Genomic DNA, 17,886 nt, shown 5'->3' with positions numbered 1-17,886 from the left:
GTCACTGGAATACCTTGGGTGGTTCCAAACTTTGATTTGTTATCTTGCCTCAAATTATTTATGACAAACTTATATGTAATTGTTCATTAGCTAACACTTCTCTTTAGCTTCAGTAACTCTTACAATTTGTTGGTGTTTACCTCTCTGATGAAGTGCATAGAAAGACAGCTGTCATTTACCCTCTTACCATTTGTTTGCTATGCAAAGCACACCAAGCTTTTATAGTCTCATCTTATGAAAGAGGCTCTTTAATGGCCTTGTCTCCCTTGCACCTGTTGCAATTCATCGTAATTCAGCTTCATGAGGCCAACAGACCTGTCTCAGAGGTCATACCAGGGTCTCTTCAGCTCCAGTGACATGTCCTTGGTTCGTTCCTAGGTTTTTCTGTGAGCAGTTCCTGCCTGGTAATGCCTATTGACATGTTAGCACCAACAGCTCCATTCTTCTTCCTTCTCTTTCACTTCCTCTTCATATCAGAAAAAAAATCTATCAGCCAGGGCTATGATTCAAAACCATCATGTAGCACTTTCAGCTACTAAATTTCACCCACTGTAGTTTACACAACATTCAGGGATACTGATTTTTTCTGCACGATGACTCCACGTTTCTGTCCTGTGCAATTTGCATTTTTCTCCAAACAACTTGTACTTTTATCCCTCACTTCATTACTAGCAAGTAAAACAAGCTCACTCCTTCTTATACATAATGTCTTCTAACATTTAAATCACAGTAATTCACCTTTTTGTCCAGTGTTTTGTCTTCTACTTAGTCAGCCCCTCATCCATTTTACACCATTGGTGCTAACCTCTGTCTTCTTTACCTCATCTGGCAATTCCCAATGTGTCAAAATAACAAATATTTTTAGAAGTCATTTGATTTCTGTGTATCACATAAGGAACACATGCCTGCTAGCAAGCATGCTTACAATTTTAAGTGCAATCTGGTGGATAACACTCTGTTAAATGAAAGGAGAATTAGAGCTGAAGCAAAACAAACAAACAAACAAATCCTCTGCTTAATTTGATAATAACGATTTTATCTGGAGCTGGCAGGAACTGGATCTTCAGCTAGTTTAACGATTTCCATTTACCAAGAAACCTTACAGTAGAGGAAGCAGCACCTTTTTAAAGGCTGGAGCAATGAATGCCACTGAATTTTTGCAGGGAGGCTGTTTATGAAGGCAACGGGAGACCGCACAGCAGGGAGCAGCGCGTTGGAGCGCAGGCGAATACACGGGAATTTTCTAGGGAAGGGTGTGAACCTGTGATAGCCAAAAGCTGTTGGACTCATCCATCCTCTCACCCTCTGCTGGCCCCGGGATCAGGGCTATGCCGCACACCCAGGAGGGAAACGCGGCTGCAGCGCGGCGTCCCGGGGAGGCACGCAGCCTCTCCGAACCGGACAGGCCTTACGCCAGAAGAGGCTTCCTACAAACAGCCAGAAAGAGCCCCGCCAGCCTGCCTGCGACCTGCACATTTCATTAAAGCTTCCTGCGTGATCTGGCGGCGTGTCCGCGCATGGATGCGTACATATCTCACTTGAATTTGAAAACTATTCCTACATTGCTTGTGCCTAGTGCTGGACGTTCGTGCTGTTCTATACTCCCATCTCCTCGGCGCCGAGGCAGGCGGTGGCAAGCCCTTTGCCCTCGCTGGGCACCCGGCGCCTTCCCCCGTATTCCCGGGGGACAGCGGGAGGCGGGCGGGCGGCGCGGCTCTCCCCGCCCCCGGCTCCCGGGGCCCTCCCGGCCCTCGGGCGGCGGGGACGGGCACGCGTTTGGCGGGAGTCTATAAAAAGCCGCCGTGAGACGAGGCCACCGTCCTGCCTGAGCCGCCGGCAGAGGCTGGGGCGCGGCGCCGGCACCGCACCATGATCAACCCCAACTACTACCCCTGGGGCTACGACAGCGACAACGGTGAGCGAGGGCCGCGCCCGGCCCGCTCCTCCCGGCATAAACCCGGGCGGAACGGGGCCGCACTTCCCCGGGGAGCATGGCGGGGAATACGGGCTCCGGGCGGGCCCGGGGCTCTGCAGGTGGCGGGGCTGAGGCCGCTTGGCTGTCGCTCGCAGGCGCTGAAGAGGCGAAGCTGGTGGAAGGAGAGGTCAATGGCAGGGGGTGTTTGAATTAAATAAAGTCAGTTTTCCTACTGTTAATGTAAATTAAAATTTGACGTACCGATAAAATCCGGCTTTGGGCTAGCGCCAGTGCAGGAAGAGAAGTGCTGGGCTGCAGGCCCCGCCTGCCTGGAGAGGTTGGGGTGTTGGTGGTCTCTTGTTCCTGCTCTCCTCTGCTGCAGGAAGAACAGTTCAGCATTGGTCAGGCTTTTTCCACGTGGACTTCTTGGTAAAACCATGGTGATAATCAAATCCACATTTCAAATTCTTGGCATGTCCAGGGATCGGTGGCCTTTTCTCCTTGCATATGGCTACATTGTGCCACATTTGAATCATCTGGGTATATCCCATCATGTTTCTAGCCACTACTGGACTTGGAGTATATACATCTCTGGTTTTCTTCCTTGGCATATTATCAGTCTCCTACAAGTCAGTCTTGAGGCTGCTATAAGAGTTTGGGACTTGAAGTATCCAGTACTCTAGCTAGAAATCATCTGGTTGCTTTTTATACACTGAAACTCTTGATAGGGCGTGAAGAACAACCAGTCAATTACTTATTAATACACTTAAATGATGTTCTGTATTTATGCAAAGCCAAGCTTGTGTTAATTGTAACAAGTATAATTCATATCTCTCTGGAAAAGATTTTCATGCTACTTCTCTGTACTTTTTTGTAGGACCAGATCAGTGGCACAAAAATTACCCTTTTGCGAAAGGACGCCATCAGTCACCGATTGAAATCAATAACCAAGACGTGCATTATGACAGTTCTCTACTACCATGGTTTGCCAGTTATGATCCAGGTGCAGCTAAGACCATCCTCAATAATGGGAAAACCTGCAGAGTTGTATTTGATGATTCATTCGATAGATCAGGTCGGTTTTGTTTTCATCTCTAACTATCATTATATATCAGTGGCTTTCTCAGTCTGCATGGAAGAGCCTGCTCTGAATGTACAGGCTGTCAGAAGCATTCTGTGTACTGCCTGTGCGTGATGTACAGGTTTCTCTGACTGGCTACTCTGTACTACTGCTGGGAAAGGCCTGGGTCTCCTTTTAAAGGTCATCAGTAAAATCCTAGGGAATGGACACAACTGCAAAGAAACTTGGTACAGGGTGAATTAAGGTGCAACATAAATTTCTGGGGCTGCAAAAAGTCATTGCAGTTGTGTTGCTTTCCAGGATGTGGGAGGCCCAGGCTTCCGTCTGTGAGAACTGTATTCCATTTAACCTATTTGAGATGCCCAGCAGAACATCTTCAGTTACAGTGTTTAAAAACTCTTTCCATGTAATTTGTGATAACTGAAGTAACAAGCCAGATGTTGCCACAATGTCATGGTATTTAATCAGTTAAAACTCTTTTTGGCATTCATGAGGTTTTGCCTTAACGAAGATTATAGGGCTGATAAATTTAATTGTGACAGGTTTAAAGTCCAAAATCTTTTATCCACTTGCAGCTGTGAGAGCATACAGTGTACAGACTTATTTCTTACCTGCATTAAAACTCTCACTTTCTATATAATTAAGACTGGCAGCTGTAATTACTAGGAGAAATTTTACTAATAGATTGTTTCATGTTAAGTATATATGGACATGGATTTGATTTAATTTAATGGATTTTTAACTAATTACTTGGGTTTCATGAAACTGAGGATCAAAATGTATGTAGGCTGGACTAGTTAATATACTACCAAAACTCACAAATTACTATGAAGTCAAGAATTTTGTAACTTTTCTAGCAAAGTGGGAATTTTCAATGTTATTTGAAGAAAAATATTGATGTCAGATAAAATGATACACAAGTAATGTAGCTTTGGCATATGGGATCTCCATGACTATTACCATTTTTTACCATATGTTGTATCTGTTAGAACAGCATCAGATATACCAATGGTAGCATCTTCTGCATAAAAATAAAAGCGTAATAAAATAACTCAGATTTTGAATGGGAGTGGGTATCCAGGCACAGCAATCTACAGCATGGATGAAACACTCACCACAAAGAGCAGAAAGTTTCAGAATGTTCTGAAATTTTTTTCAGATGAACTTCTCAGTAACTGTTGTGTTTTGATCTCAGAAATAAAAAGCAACTCTGCAAAAAAAGTAGGTGTCTATCTCAACTCTTTGAAGTCAAGAAACATTCAGTGTTTGTTGTTATGTCTCCTTTGTTATACCATTGCCTGCAGAGTCTGTGGGTGGTGTTCTTTCTCTAATATAATGCTAATTGCAGGACAAATTCCACTGTGCATACTCATACTGACTTGAACACATTTTCAGTTTTTTAGAATATGTACAGTGGCTTATTTTTTATGTGAAAGAACCACCAGCTGCACAAAGCATACATATGCAATAGCAACTATATAGGAATGACGCTTTTATTCCTTTGGAACAAAGACGTTCTTTCTCTCTATGTCTGTGTATGTGTCTGTCACTCTGTTTATTTGAATTATTTCTGAGTTAACCAGAAAACTAATGGCTTCATTTATTTTTCTGACTTTTTCAGTTATAGTGGTCATACCCATATCTGTACTTCTGTCTACATTTTCTTTAGTTTGGATAAAATAGATTGCTGAATAAATTGCCAAGATGAGTGATAAAATTAATTACTTTGGATGTCTCCAAGTTTTACAACAATGGTATATCCTGCCAAGAACACTTGGAGTATTCACAACTGGGGACTGTCTCTTAAATTCAAACAATTAGAGTGCCATTCAATATAATTCAAGTATTACGTTGAAAAAGGCTTTATTACTTTTATGTTTGGGGTTAGCCTTGTGGAAGTAATTTGAGAATTTATTTCCAGTTATTTATAAAGTCTAATTGACTTTGGGAATCTTCTACAAAATTGAAAGCTTTGCTGACTTTGCTGACAGCTAGAGTTGCTGTAGGAGCAGTATCATGCCTCTGCTGGCTGTCCAAACAAGTTAATGGATTCTTGTGGACTCAGTTTCCTGTCTTACCTTACCCATGTAGCTGGACCTCATGCACTGTAAAATGATTGCAGGTGGGGGCTGAAGTCTGAAAATTAAGGAAAGAACTGGGAATTAAGTCAAACCTTCTAGGAGGTAGCTGGGGCCAGTAAAACACACCAGAACTTGGGTACTTTGGCAACCTACCACTGCTATGTTTTTTTTTGCCTGATTGGCAATTCAGATACTCTTTTAGATTCAGAAGTGACCCAGTGTTGGTTTGAATTAGGGCTGAAGTCTTATTTTCCCTGTCAGAATCCATTTATTTCTAAAATTCAAAAAATATTCATATCAGAGTTTTCTGAGAGCTTCTAACTGCTGGGACTATTGTCATGATGCTCTTTGAGATATGTAACTTCCTTACAGTTAATGACCCTTTGGCTTTTGTTGTAATACCTTGCTTAGATGGTTACACCAAAGTGTTTGTTTGAGAAACAGTAAAGATACAAAAGCCTGGATACAGAGGAGCTGGGGAGAGATACACTGAGGCTACATCACATGGATGCCTTCCTTCATCTTCCCTCTTTGTTTGTTGTTTTTGTTGGTACTTCCTATGGATGTTCATTAACCAAACAGATTCCTACTTTTACTGGCTTTCAGATGGGTGGCATTTAAGGGCTTGGAGTACCTCAGTGCAGGCACACATTCTTACAGGGTTACCCTGATGCTGTTTCCAGAATTGTTCCTATTGAAGAAGTGTGTGGCTTAGAAAGTGGATGATACAAAAAAAAAAAAAAAAAAAAAAAAAATTAGTGACAGTTACTGTAAGAAGTCAGAACTTGTTGCTAATCAGCTCTTTTAGCATGACTAGGGCTTGTGGCAGCATTTCCTCAAATACCCCTTTGTGGGAAATCTCATTTATTTTTGCAAATGAAATTTGGATTATCAGCTTCTGGTAAATGAAACATTCATTTATTCAGCGGTTATTATAGAGTGAGGACAAATCCCAGTAACTTTAATTCAGACAGGGGCATGTCTGTCCAAAGACATTCCAATTTTGCTTGATTCCTGCAAAACATCACTTAACATTTTACCTGCTGATTTTACACTGGAGAAAACCAGTAGCTCTTACAAGAAGAGCTCCACTAAATCCCAGTACTTTTATAGTTGTGGTACCACTCAATAGCTGTACTGCGTAAGGCAAAAAAGTTAAATTCTTCTTCAGTGTAACAACACATCTGTCATTTGTGGTGTCTGCATAAAGTTGTTACGAACTCCTGTACTTGGGTACAGGGAATTTAGGATTTGAGCTTCTGTTAACTTCGAATTTCTATTGTTAGAAGTGCTTGAGTTTTAATTCTAGTCAAGGGCCTGCTGAGGCGACAGCTACACAGAGGACAGTCAGTTTTCTGCCCCTGGAGGTGGGGCAGCCGCCTATTCAGCCCTACACAGATCATAAAAGAGGATAATTTGGGAGCTCACTGATGAGCAGGCTCTGATCCAGGGGCACAAAACTGGCAAAGATGTGTTGCAGTGTAGGTGAGGGTGGTGGTAGGTTGACAGACTGTCTGACACTTCTCTTTCCCAGTCTGTCCCTAAAAGAGTACAAAGTTCAAATAGATACAAAAGTAATCCTGCTGCATATCTATTCAGTGCTTGCTTAAAGAACATTTCAATGAGAACAGAAACTTGATTTCCAAAAGCTTTGAGGAAACACATTTTATCCCTGCAGTTAGCCAGTTTCAGTACAGAAATTCTCTTCTGAGCAGAGCTTTTTCATGACTTAAAACGTGACACTGATGTGAAACAGCTGTGGTTTCTGTACTGCACTGTTAGATTCTATTATGAAGCAGCATAACAAAGGTAATGTATCTTTTCAATTGTCATAAAGGAGTACATATCTAATTTAATTTCATTGTGGTTTATCAGTTCATTTTATGGATTTGGCAGGATGCAAAATCATAAATCTTCCTAGAACAGTCATTTCTTCTCATGTTTATAAACACAACTCATCTCATGAGTCTGTTTTGTTCTCTGTTGGTTTTTCCACCTGGCTTTCATGGTATGCCTTTACAGCAAACAGGAAAGGCATTTGTGCAGGATAACTTTGCCAGTTTTACTTTAGTGAGGGCAAATGACAATTGACCCTAGCACAGATTAACAACCAGGCCCCTACAGAAGCTGCTCAGCAAGTAGATGTACATATTTGAAAAGCTTCTTGACACTTTTCTGTTGTCAAGGGCACGCAGCTAGCTAAAGTAAAGTGACTGCAGCAGCCATCTCCACTCAGCTGCGTGACAGCTTCATTTTGCCGTGTCACAGAGTGAGAGACTGGGTTTTCTTGCCTTAGTTACATCCTTCTGTGCAACACTTGCCCTAGTGATTACTTTGAAAGTGAAAAAAGCCCATTCTTTTATTAGCTCGTTTAGTCTCATGCTGCTCAGCTGATGACAGATCAAATAAAAGGTGAACTTCTTTCCAGACCAGATGTCCATGTGTGTGTCCGTGTAGGATTGTTCCGTAATAGATCATTCTTCAGTGTAGATATGTGGGGGGCACAGAATTTGGGAAAGATGGACGTGACATTTTTATGACTGGTATCAGGCACTGATGGGTCATTGGGGGTGATGTGCAAACCCGTTTAGAGTCAGTCACTGAGCAATGGGATGAGAGTTTGCAACAATAAGGCACCAAAAAAGGAGTGAATGCTTTTCTCCCGTCTTCCTGAGCTGCTTTGTACATTCCTGTACCTGGGCCATGTTACTTTAATGACAGCGAGTTTAAGGCAGTTACATTTTGGTAATTCTGCTGTGACTCGCAGATATTTAAGGTGAAGAATTCCTGTGTAATAATTGTCAGAAAAATTCCCTGTTACATGTAAATAATATACACTAACATTGCTGAAAAAATAATGTCAAGATACCATATCTTCTTTATTTATAAACTTTTATTTTATATTCTTTTTCTGTTATGTGAGTGTGCATTTTAATTTTTGTGGTATTGAAAACAAAAGCCCAAGAGGATAAAGATATGTTTAGAATTTGATTTCCAAAACACATGCTTAAAAAAAAATCTTACTGATTTTGAGCTATGTAGACATAGTTTGGGGTTTTTAATGTTTTAAGAATTAGAGAACTTAATTCTTGTAATGGTTTTGTTTACTTTTTCCATTTTCAAAAATGCAGGAAAATTTCATTTGCTTACATTGTCGGTTTATGTATTTACATGTTCAATACTACACACTTGTATTTAAAAAAAAAGAAATACCTTTTTGTCCTTCAGGAGATGTTGTTTGCATCATTCTTTCTGCCTAAAGTGTGCTAGGTAAAAGTTACTGTCTATTTATAGATGAGTTAAGCTGGAATGTTTTGGCATGAGATAATGCAGAGCTTCACCTCATGCCCAGTCAAAATGTCTTGCTGATAGCCCATTAGTAGAAATAATGACATATTTTTACCTTAAAGAGGATTATTTGGCCTTACAGATCTATTTTAATGGAGAATTGATGGCCTTGTCAGCTACTACTCTTACCCTGATTGTGTTCACCATAGTCCTGAATGTCTGTGGGAAGAAGTAAAAGGAATTGGTTGAGAATAACACTTTGCTCAACTCTTAATGCTGCATTTTCTTGAGATGATAATGGATTTCATCATTTTCAGATTGAAGGATGTTTTTCTCTGGCATATAAAGACCTGCTATTAAGAGCTGCTGAATGTTTTATAGGAATGCTATAACTTCTATTCTCAAAAAAAGTGAATGAGAATTGAGCAATTTTTTTAGTATTTGGTGAATGTAAAGATGTTTTTTTCTATTTTATTGATCCTTTCTAATTGAACACCCTCGTTTACAATATTATTTAAAAATGGTGACATTATTTAGCATAGTAGATACCATTCATCATCACAAGCTGAACTTTTCTTTAGGAAAATAGCTTGCATTCTAAGTGATTGCTTTTCTGGTTTATTTGCTGTTTTCTTTCTCCCATAACTGGAGGGAGCAGCCATTAGTGCAGAAGCAGTATCAGTAATTTCACAACTTTATAAACAAATAAATCATAGCCTGCAGTAATATATTTATAATTTTGTAGTGTTTTGTGGGAATTTTTTTATCATCTAACACTTCAGTTGTTGATCTTAATCATGGTTATGTTTGTGTACTTTCACATCAGCAAATCCTAGATTCAATTCGGGGGGAGATGAAGACATCTAAATTTAGGTGTCTTCTTGTGGGATTTTAAAAGTTGGTGGGTAATATCTAAACTGCCTTTTGAGGCAACGGAGTTGGAGTTCCAGGAGTCCAGAGAGCAATTCAGGTCTGTCTGTTGAGTGTCTACTTTAGGGCAAGCAGAATTACTCTAGAGGCTTGACTGTTCTGATTAGGGGTCAATTCAGTTACCCAAACACAGGCATCCTGTGACATGTTTGATAACTTAATCTATTTCCCCTTGCCTCCAGATATTGGTTTAGAATGTACAGTTCTTCCACAGATTCTGGACACATCTCTCAGTCCTGCCCAATGTCTCTGGACTGTTCCAGAAAGTACTAGGTTCACATTTATGCAGCTGAATTCAATCAGTGATCCCTAGTGACTGTAATGGAAGCCGAGGCACAAAAGTTTTTCTCTGCCTGTAAGTGCATATAGCTGGTGGTTGCCTGACGTGCGGCTAAAATCAGTGGAGATTTTCAGAACACAGGGCATCTGTACAGGAAATATGTAAATACATGTGTAAATACTGTAGATACTTAAATTTTATTGTAGATATGTAAATTTAAATGTGTAAACGTAAAAGAATCGGGAGATCCTTGGGTCTGATGCTGTTGCAGATTTTCAATTGCAGTGCTGAGAGGTGGGCCACTTCCAGGAGTCTTCAGGCTGCGGCAGCTGCACTTCCACTGGGGCTCGTCTGATGACCATGGCTCGGAGCATGTTGTGAATGGAGTGAGGTATGCAGGAGAGGTAAGACTCACCACTTCTTGCTTTTAAACAGTGTTTGAAACAAAATCTGTTGCTATTGTTCTGGTGGGACAAAATTTGTCATTTCTCTGCTTTTCAGGGTGTTCTTCCTATTTATTTATCTGTGCCTTTTTATTCTTATTCCCATTGATTCTTATAAACATGAATCAGACTGAAATCATTCTCACAGCATGAGAAAAGAAAAATATTGTGTGAAACAAAAGTTTCCATATTCTCAAACAAGTGTGGTGTGAAACAGCACAGCAAGACTGAATTACTCAGAAGCAATGCGGACTTACTAAAACAGTATTCTGAAAATACAGAATTATAGTAGAAGTATGAAATAGAAGTGATAGAAAGGGGTGGGAAGAATGAATTACCTTGGTTCTTTAAAACTTTAGGATTGTAAAGAAAATGAGAAATGTAGACTAATAATATACATGAATGACATTCCTATGGATTCTTTGATAGAGTTGCTGTAATTTGAATGCCAAATGGAATGAATCACGTATCAGTCAATGATGTCTCAGCTACATGTTCTACCTGCTTACTTAAGCAACTTTTCTTCAGCTTTAAGATGAGATTCCAGTTATTTTTTTTCAATTTCTCATTCAGATATTTATAGTTTATTTTAAAGCAAATAGTATAATTATTAATGTATGACAGATATAACTAATATATGACTTTGCTGTCCCTTGTTTTTCCTCTTTTTTGGAAGGCCTCATTATCATTCCTTGTTGCCTCAAACTCACAAAGTTATGTGAAGATCTGTAAATTCAGCCTCTGATGGCTTGCTGTTGAATAATGGGGGGGTTTTGCATGTTTTTCTTTGTTTCAAGCTACATTTGTTACACTGGAATCCCAAATACAGTAATTACCTTGATGCTAAGAGAAGAACTGATGGGATAGCTGTTTTGGCCATATTTTTGCAAGTAAGTAGAAGCATGCAACCTTTCTTTACATTGATACTATGGAGTTTCTATTCTTAGAGGGTTAAAAAAAAGCAAAACTCTCTGGGTATATTTTCTAGGGATCCTACCACATCGATGGGGTTGACTTTCAGTAATGTATCCTTTTCAAGTTACAGAGCATGAGTCATATTATCTCAAGTGGTATCCAAAACTACACACACTTGTCCCTGCAGCTATTGTGTCACTATGTGGTTCATGGAATGGGGGCATGTGTCAGAAGTGGCCCTCTGACCAACAGCAGTCAGCTGTCTTTTTTGCTAACTGGGGACAGATTTAAAGGACATGTATCTCTTCTAGGTTTTTCATGAACTTTCTCTCAAACAAAACTGTCTCACAGGCAATATGTATTACTCATCCTTTTTTTTAAAAAATCCTTTTAGGGGTATGCAGCTTTAGCCTGAAATATTAGCTGTTGTTCTCTCTTGTGTAATTCATATTAAATAGAGACAGCACTAGAGATAGAAAGCTGGATGTCTTTTTTGAGATCAGCAATTGTAAACAATATATCTGATCATGAAACCTGTGTTGTGAAATTACCTGTTATGCAAAAGTTTCTGTACTGATATAATTTCCCCCTTTGTATCATAATATCTGTTGGGATACAGGCAGAGGTAACAGATGGAGGACATAGCTTACCAAGCTGGTAGGGGTGATAAGTTGGGCTAATGCATTATAATTTTACAGTTGATATATGTTTCAATGCTCTTATAGAAAAATAGGAGAAGGAAGAAACCTGGTGAAACAGAACTCCTGACTTAGCTCACGCTTTCTTCTTTACAGGTAGGGGAAACTCCCAAACCAGAGATGAAGAGAATTCTTGAAGAAATAAATGCTATCAAAACAAAGGTAATGATGTTGGGCTTTTCATTATAGGAAGATGGCTCAAAGTCTCAGGAAAAAAAAATCATTGTGTCTGACTTTCTAGTTTTCAAATTCTGCTCTGCAACATTTCCAGAATATATTTGGGAATAAAACCATGGGTAGCTTTTCCTTAACATGAAAAATCCTTTCTTCCATTTATGTATGAGCCTTCATTGACTTTAGTGAGGCTTATGAGTTTGCGAAAATGAGTAATTTCCCCAGTCTTTACTCACCTAAAAACTAGGCATGGAACCTTATTGCCTCAGTGGGCAGTGCCACATAAGAGGCATATTTAGAAATTGGTCCATTTAGTCTTAATATATAGGCTGCCTAATGGATCTCTGGAAATGCCACTGACTAGACATTTGTGTCTTGGATAACATTATGTGATAAATCTCACATTTCAGAGGCTGTCTTGCTTCTAATTAGCACAAATATTATAAAAGTAGTGCCTGTCTCACTTTTTTATATGGTGACCTAATGCAATATTCAGTAGATAAAAAAGAATTTCCATAAGAAGGGAGGCCAGAAGAAAGAGTATTTCTGCATAGAAATGAGTGAAACACATTGGTGCTGGATGCTCCTTCACATGAGTTAGCTCAGGTACAAGAAATATGGAGTTTCCAGTTTCATCATGCTTCTCTGGGCCCATCTGTGAGGGTCATTCAGTCCACCTATCTGACTGCAACATTATATCTCATGTAGTATCTGTGCTTGCTTTCCTCAGTTCATACATTGGAAGTATCTGAGTCACTCCCTGTTTCTTAAAATAACAGAGCTGCAAACTAATCTTGGCTAGATTTGTTGAAGAGTTTTCTGTTCAGTTTTGTTGTGTTTTTGTTTTAATTTTAAAGGGGAAAAATGCTCCTTTTCCAAACTTCGATCCTTCAATTCTTTTCCCTAAATCTCATGACTACTGGACATACCATGGATCTGTCACTACTCCACCTTGCGAAGAGTGCGTTACCTGGATTATTCTTAGAGAGCCCATCATAGTCAGTTCAGACCAGGTAAACTTCCCCCTTCATTTTATTTACATGCCATTACCTGAATTTATTCTTTTGACAAGGAAAACAGTCATTGAATTTGTGAGAAATTACAGGATTAAAAGGAGAGTGAAGAACTATTCCACATCTAACACCATGGTAGTTCAAGCCCTCAGACATCAGAAAGCTTTTTAATAAAAGTATACCACAGCATAGATGGTAAGAGTTTTATTTCAAAAACATCCTTTATCAGAATACAAATGTAATGGGATTGGTGATTCTGTCTGCCCTGTATTGCCAGATGGGAGTGCAAGTTGGAAGTATTGAGTTACTTGTTTCTGGAAGGCATATCAGCTTAAATTTTCACAAACTGGAGAAACATCAGCTAATTATAATTTATTGTTAATGTCAAAAATTTCTTTGGTCACTTACTGTAAAGAAGTATTTCTTGTTCATTTCCCCTCCTAATTTCTCCCCAATGAATTTACAGGAATTTGAATGCCCTCTTTCAGCACATTTCAGCCTATGATTCTACTCTTACCACACCAGTCAGTTTTTCCATCTGAGGTTACTCCTCTAATCAGCAGATTATAATGATACAATACCTCAAATTTCAAGGCTCCAGGATACAAAGCACATGAATATTAATCAAGGGACTGACGTATTAGGTAGATATTATATTTAGACACATAACTTTTCATTTTAGGTTTTCAGGATAATATGTTTAGTGTATTCATTGATGTGCATGTTATCACAAAAAGGATTTTTTTTTTATTTTCTAGTATTTTGTATTTCAGTGGTCTTTGTCTTTTAAGTAATACAACTCAGGTATGATGAGAACCTTAGCTGGCAATAAATATGATAATGTGTTCATAAAACTTGCAGCTTAATTTTCAGAGCTTATTGAATTGCTCTGCCTCCTATTTCCTTGTCCATACAAAAATTAAAATACAGAGGCTATTTTAAAGTGGGTACTTGTGTGAAAAATACAAAAATGGTCTGACTGGCTTCCACAAAATGAATCTCATCTTAGATGTTTGTATTACAGAAGATCAGCTACAGATTATATTAGAAAAAATGTAGTCATTATTGAGTATCTCTGATTTAAAATGCACTCTTAAAGAAATAACTAATCACATTATTGATCGAGCTTTATGAAAACATTTTTTTTGACTACAGTTGTGTTTGGGTCATGGTTTTTTTTCTTAGCTGTTCTAAAATTAGTGAGTTTTGGGAAACATACAGACTGTTCTTTAACTATCCCTCCTGTGGAAAAAATGGAGCATTTAAGTTAAAGATTAAATTACTACCTAAAGACGAGACATTGGCTCTTACCCTGAGGTAGCTGCTTTTCAGGCAGAATTGGCAGCATGTGTGAGTTATTGTCTAGAAATACAATAGAAATACTTCCCTCACTCCAGAGTGCCTGCCCTCTAAATAATGTCTTCATAAGAGGATTGTGTTGCCAATTATTTCTAATCCTAGACAGTGTAGTACCATGGCAGCCTCATTAATAGTGATTATTTTAAGTGTGTGTGCATTTGTGGTGGATTTCTTGGATGCTTTTGCAGCCAGATGGTAACTGTGTGTTAGCCACAAGGGGAAGTGCAGTCACTGCAAATCAGTGCTCTGCAGGAAAATCAATTCACCAGAAATCCCAGTGAGATAAAGTGTGGGTGGCCTAGCTGCTCAGATTACTTTTAATGAAAGAACAGGAATTTAACTGTGGAATAACTCTGTCTAATTGCAGACTAATTTTTTCATCTTTATGTAATCATAGCCTGAATACATGTTAGTTTTTTACTGAGTAGAGCAGATCTTCCTACAAATAATCAACCCCAGAACTCTTCTCCAATAGTAATTTATCAGTATTAACAAAACTGATGAACAATTTTCATCTCTTCCTGTACAAATCATTCTTCATCTGAAATCTGAAATTTAATTTCAGAATATTAATCCATCGGATACATATTATGCTGGTTATAAGTATGACCTCATCATTTTTCAGACAGACTGAGATGGCTGGGTGGCTTTTCTGAGCTGTTCAGTGAGGAGTAATGTTGAGATGCCCAAGCTAGCTCAGTCCATAAACTGGAATGAGTTTAATCTCAGTGAGCCCAGGTTTTACAACTTAGACAGATGTTCTGCTTGTATTTGCCTTAAATTGGCCTCTTCTGTACTGAAGAGTAGATACATCAGCATATTGAAGCTCCTGGCAAACAAAGATGGTGTGTGCCCTGCATGGGGCTATGTTTTCAAGTTTACATGGGAAATGTCTGTGTGCTTTTCACAGTAAGTCATTCAAACAGGGACAGGTTCAAGTGTCTGAATCACAGCTGATGTGCTTTGGGTCTAGTGTAGTGTGTGGTAGTGACAAAAAGTGAATATAGGGTATCTGTATATGTGTTGTGTCCTTTAAAAAGCAGAAGGCAGTAGGAAAAGAGTGTTAAACAGTTTTGATGTGTATGAAGAACCCTTCATATGGCATCCCTCAAAAAAGGAAACATACCTTGGTATGGCCAAGGAGAGTCAAACTACAGACCATGTTTACACACAATTTGAAACCTTGACCAAGTCTTTATCCAGATCTAAATTCCAATTCCTGTTATTAATAATGAACTTCTTGTGTCACTGCAGCAAAATATATCCTCTGTTGCAGACCCACTGTGGAAATGAACAATTAATTTATAATTCAGCTTTAAACCTTGGTAATTCTAAAGGATTCTTAACAGTCAAGCCCTAAGACAGGGTTAGAGTAGGAAAGGTTTATTACAGCACATGCTGCTGTATTCACATTTTCTGAGTACTTCCCACAGTTTCTGTGGCTGTACGCAGTTCTGTAGACAGTACCTAAATGACACTTTTTTTCACAATCCTGTTCAAATAAGGCCCATTTTCCTGTTTTGAATATTCCTAAGAATATCACTGCTAGGAAAAGAACAGAGTATAGTTCTTGTGGTGGTGGGGTGAAGGACATCACAACTTTGAAGGAGGTTTTTTCCACAGCTGGACCAGCCTCCTTAGTTTAATTGTTGGGCTGTGGATTTGATCCCAAAGGATTTCCATCAGGACAGTTGAATTTTTGCTGTTCTGCAGATGGCGAAGCTCCGCAGCCTCTCCAAGAACGCCGAGAACGAACCTGATCACCCCTTGGTTGACAACTGGCGCCCGACTCAGCCGCGATACTTCAGGATGGTGAGCGCGTCCTTCCTCTAGGACGTGGCTCCCGCTGGGTGGCCCTGAGAGAGGCAACCTCTAGAAATGAGAGCTGGTTTTGTTTTGTGTCCTTTGCTGCATTTACACAGAACTCCACCTGTAGGTCTGGAGGCTGAAACTTGAATTGGGGAATGAGAATTTCACTTTCAGTGGACAACATTTATTTAGGCAAATCCAACTAAACGTATTAAAATGGAAGTAGAGAATGTGGTTCTTCATAACTGCTTTGACATTAGCTTTTGTTAATAGTTCAAAGGAAGAAAGAAGATGCTACTAATAATTACAAGACAGTTTCCTACTGTGGACATGTCCCTTGATGCTTTCTGATTGCATGCTAAAGAGGTTTCAGTTAAGAGAAATAATTGTTTTCACCATTAAAGACATATTTTTCAGTAGATGTTTTCAGCATTATCCATATCCAGCTCTGACCTACACCAGTTAATCCACAAGGCATTCTTGGAAATTATAAACTCTTTTGGTCTTTGGTACGTAAAATATGAAAGGATAGGAAATTGTGTTATAATCATTGATAAAGACCTAAACTTTTACTTTCTTAAAACAATAGACAGGTGAAACAAAAGTCTGTTCTGAAAATTGTATTCACCGAATTATATGTAGTTAAAACTATGGGAAGGGGGAAGAGCTATTTCTTTTTGTGTCACAACTGGTTCCCTTTATTAAAAGACTAATTTCCATTTTAATATTGTAGCAGTCAAGTTGACATAAATTTTGTGAAGTTGGTCTTTGTATCCTTCTTATATATTTTATTCATGTATGCAAATGGCTTTTCTGTGTAAAAAGGGTGTTAAAATAAGAAGAGTCCTTAGTCTTTTTAATTTTTTTGAGACAAATTCTCATTTCATGTACAAATGTAATCAATCCTACTGCCAATGAAACTTGTGCATAAACATCTGAAACCGCAGTTGGACTCTTAATCAAAATACAATTGACCAATGTGTTCTTGTCTCTTGTTTTGACACAAAGAACAATGAAACAGGATTGTAAACCTCTAATTGAAATAATACTTTTCTGCATTAAAAAAATTCCAACAATAATAAATACATTTACTTAGGATTTTTTGTTCTATAGTTTTTTACTATTTAGAAACATGTAGAAGTAACAGAATTTTAAAGCAAGACCTGTCAGTGTCCTCTGTATTATATCTTAGTAGAAACTGATGATGCCTAGTATCTTTTTCAGATGTTTGTTTGAACTACAAGAGTACTGATTTCACATGACACCTAAATAGCTACATCCTTGAGACATCCACATCTCTTCTTTTAGTGAGATCATCTCTATTCTGACAATGGCTTTCTTGCAACATCACATGAATCAACTTCACAAGTTGATTGGAGAGTGGAAAAGTTCAGTCTGTATCCAGACTCACTAAATTGAAAGGTAATTTACCCTTGAACTCAGGAAATACAAAGCAGGTGCTGCTCTGGATTCTTGGTTGCCATGTTCTGTGGTAGGAGGACATTGCTGAGCTGTTGATGGGAGAGGTGTTATGTTCCTTCATTACAAAAAGGAAAACTGAAGCAAAAATTGACTTTTCAAAATGCTTAGTTTGTTGTGAGTTACAAGGTAAAGTTGTTTTATAAGGTGCTTTATTAAACTGAGTTGCATATTCTAAAGTAGGCCTTTTTTTTTTGCCTTGCAATTTATGGTATTGCAAATTTGGAATATGTAATCTGAGGGGTTTTTAATGATATGGTGGTTTCCTAGTCATTCTTTGCAAAGGAGCTGTCTGGGTGCTATAAATGCAGCTGGGGTAAGCCTCATCCTCCAGAGCCACGTTTATTAATTTGGAAACTCAAAAGTTGAATTAATCTCTCAAAAGAATCATTTGACTCTTCCATGCAGTTGATTTCATTTT

General features: G+C 38.7%; 1 protein-coding gene across 1 annotated transcript; it reads left to right on the top strand.

Moving 5' to 3' along the window:
• Positions 1-1,685: 1,685 nt before the first annotated feature.
• LOC136287007 (carbonic anhydrase 3-like) lies at positions 1,686-17,134 on the top strand. The gene is made up of 7 exons (XM_066179290.1): positions 1,686-1,915; positions 2,793-2,990; positions 9,861-9,979; positions 10,816-10,908; positions 11,728-11,793; positions 12,663-12,818; positions 15,891-17,134. The coding sequence occupies exons 1-7, from the start codon at positions 1,870-1,872 to the stop codon at positions 16,008-16,010; spliced, it is 798 nt and encodes a 265-aa protein (XP_066035387.1). The 5' UTR covers positions 1,686-1,869; the 3' UTR covers positions 16,011-17,134.
• The last annotated feature ends 752 nt before the right edge of the window (positions 17,135-17,886 follow it).

The sequence above is a fragment of the Chamaea fasciata genome, unplaced genomic scaffold, assembly GCF_029207755.1.
Source record: "Chamaea fasciata isolate MVZ Bird 193981 ecotype frontalis unplaced genomic scaffold, bChaFas1.0.hap1 SCAF_1, whole genome shotgun sequence".
Classification (NCBI taxonomy): domain Eukaryota; kingdom Metazoa; phylum Chordata; class Aves; order Passeriformes; family Sylviidae; genus Chamaea; species Chamaea fasciata.
The sequence above is the reverse complement of the archived record's forward strand: the minus strand, read 5'-3'. Positions and strand labels throughout refer to the sequence as shown.

Coding starts and splice junctions, on each gene's coding strand:
- LOC136287007 (XM_066179290.1), top strand. CDS start 1,870: ATGATCAACCCCAACTACTACCCCTGGGGCTACGACAGCGACAACG. Junction 10,909..11,727: donor TTTTGGCCATATTTTTGCAA/GTAAGTAGAAGC, acceptor TCTTCTTTACAG/GTAGGGGAAACTCCCAAACC. Junction 11,794..12,662: donor TAAATGCTATCAAAACAAAG/GTAATGATGTTG, acceptor TTAATTTTAAAG/GGGAAAAATGCTCCTTTTCC.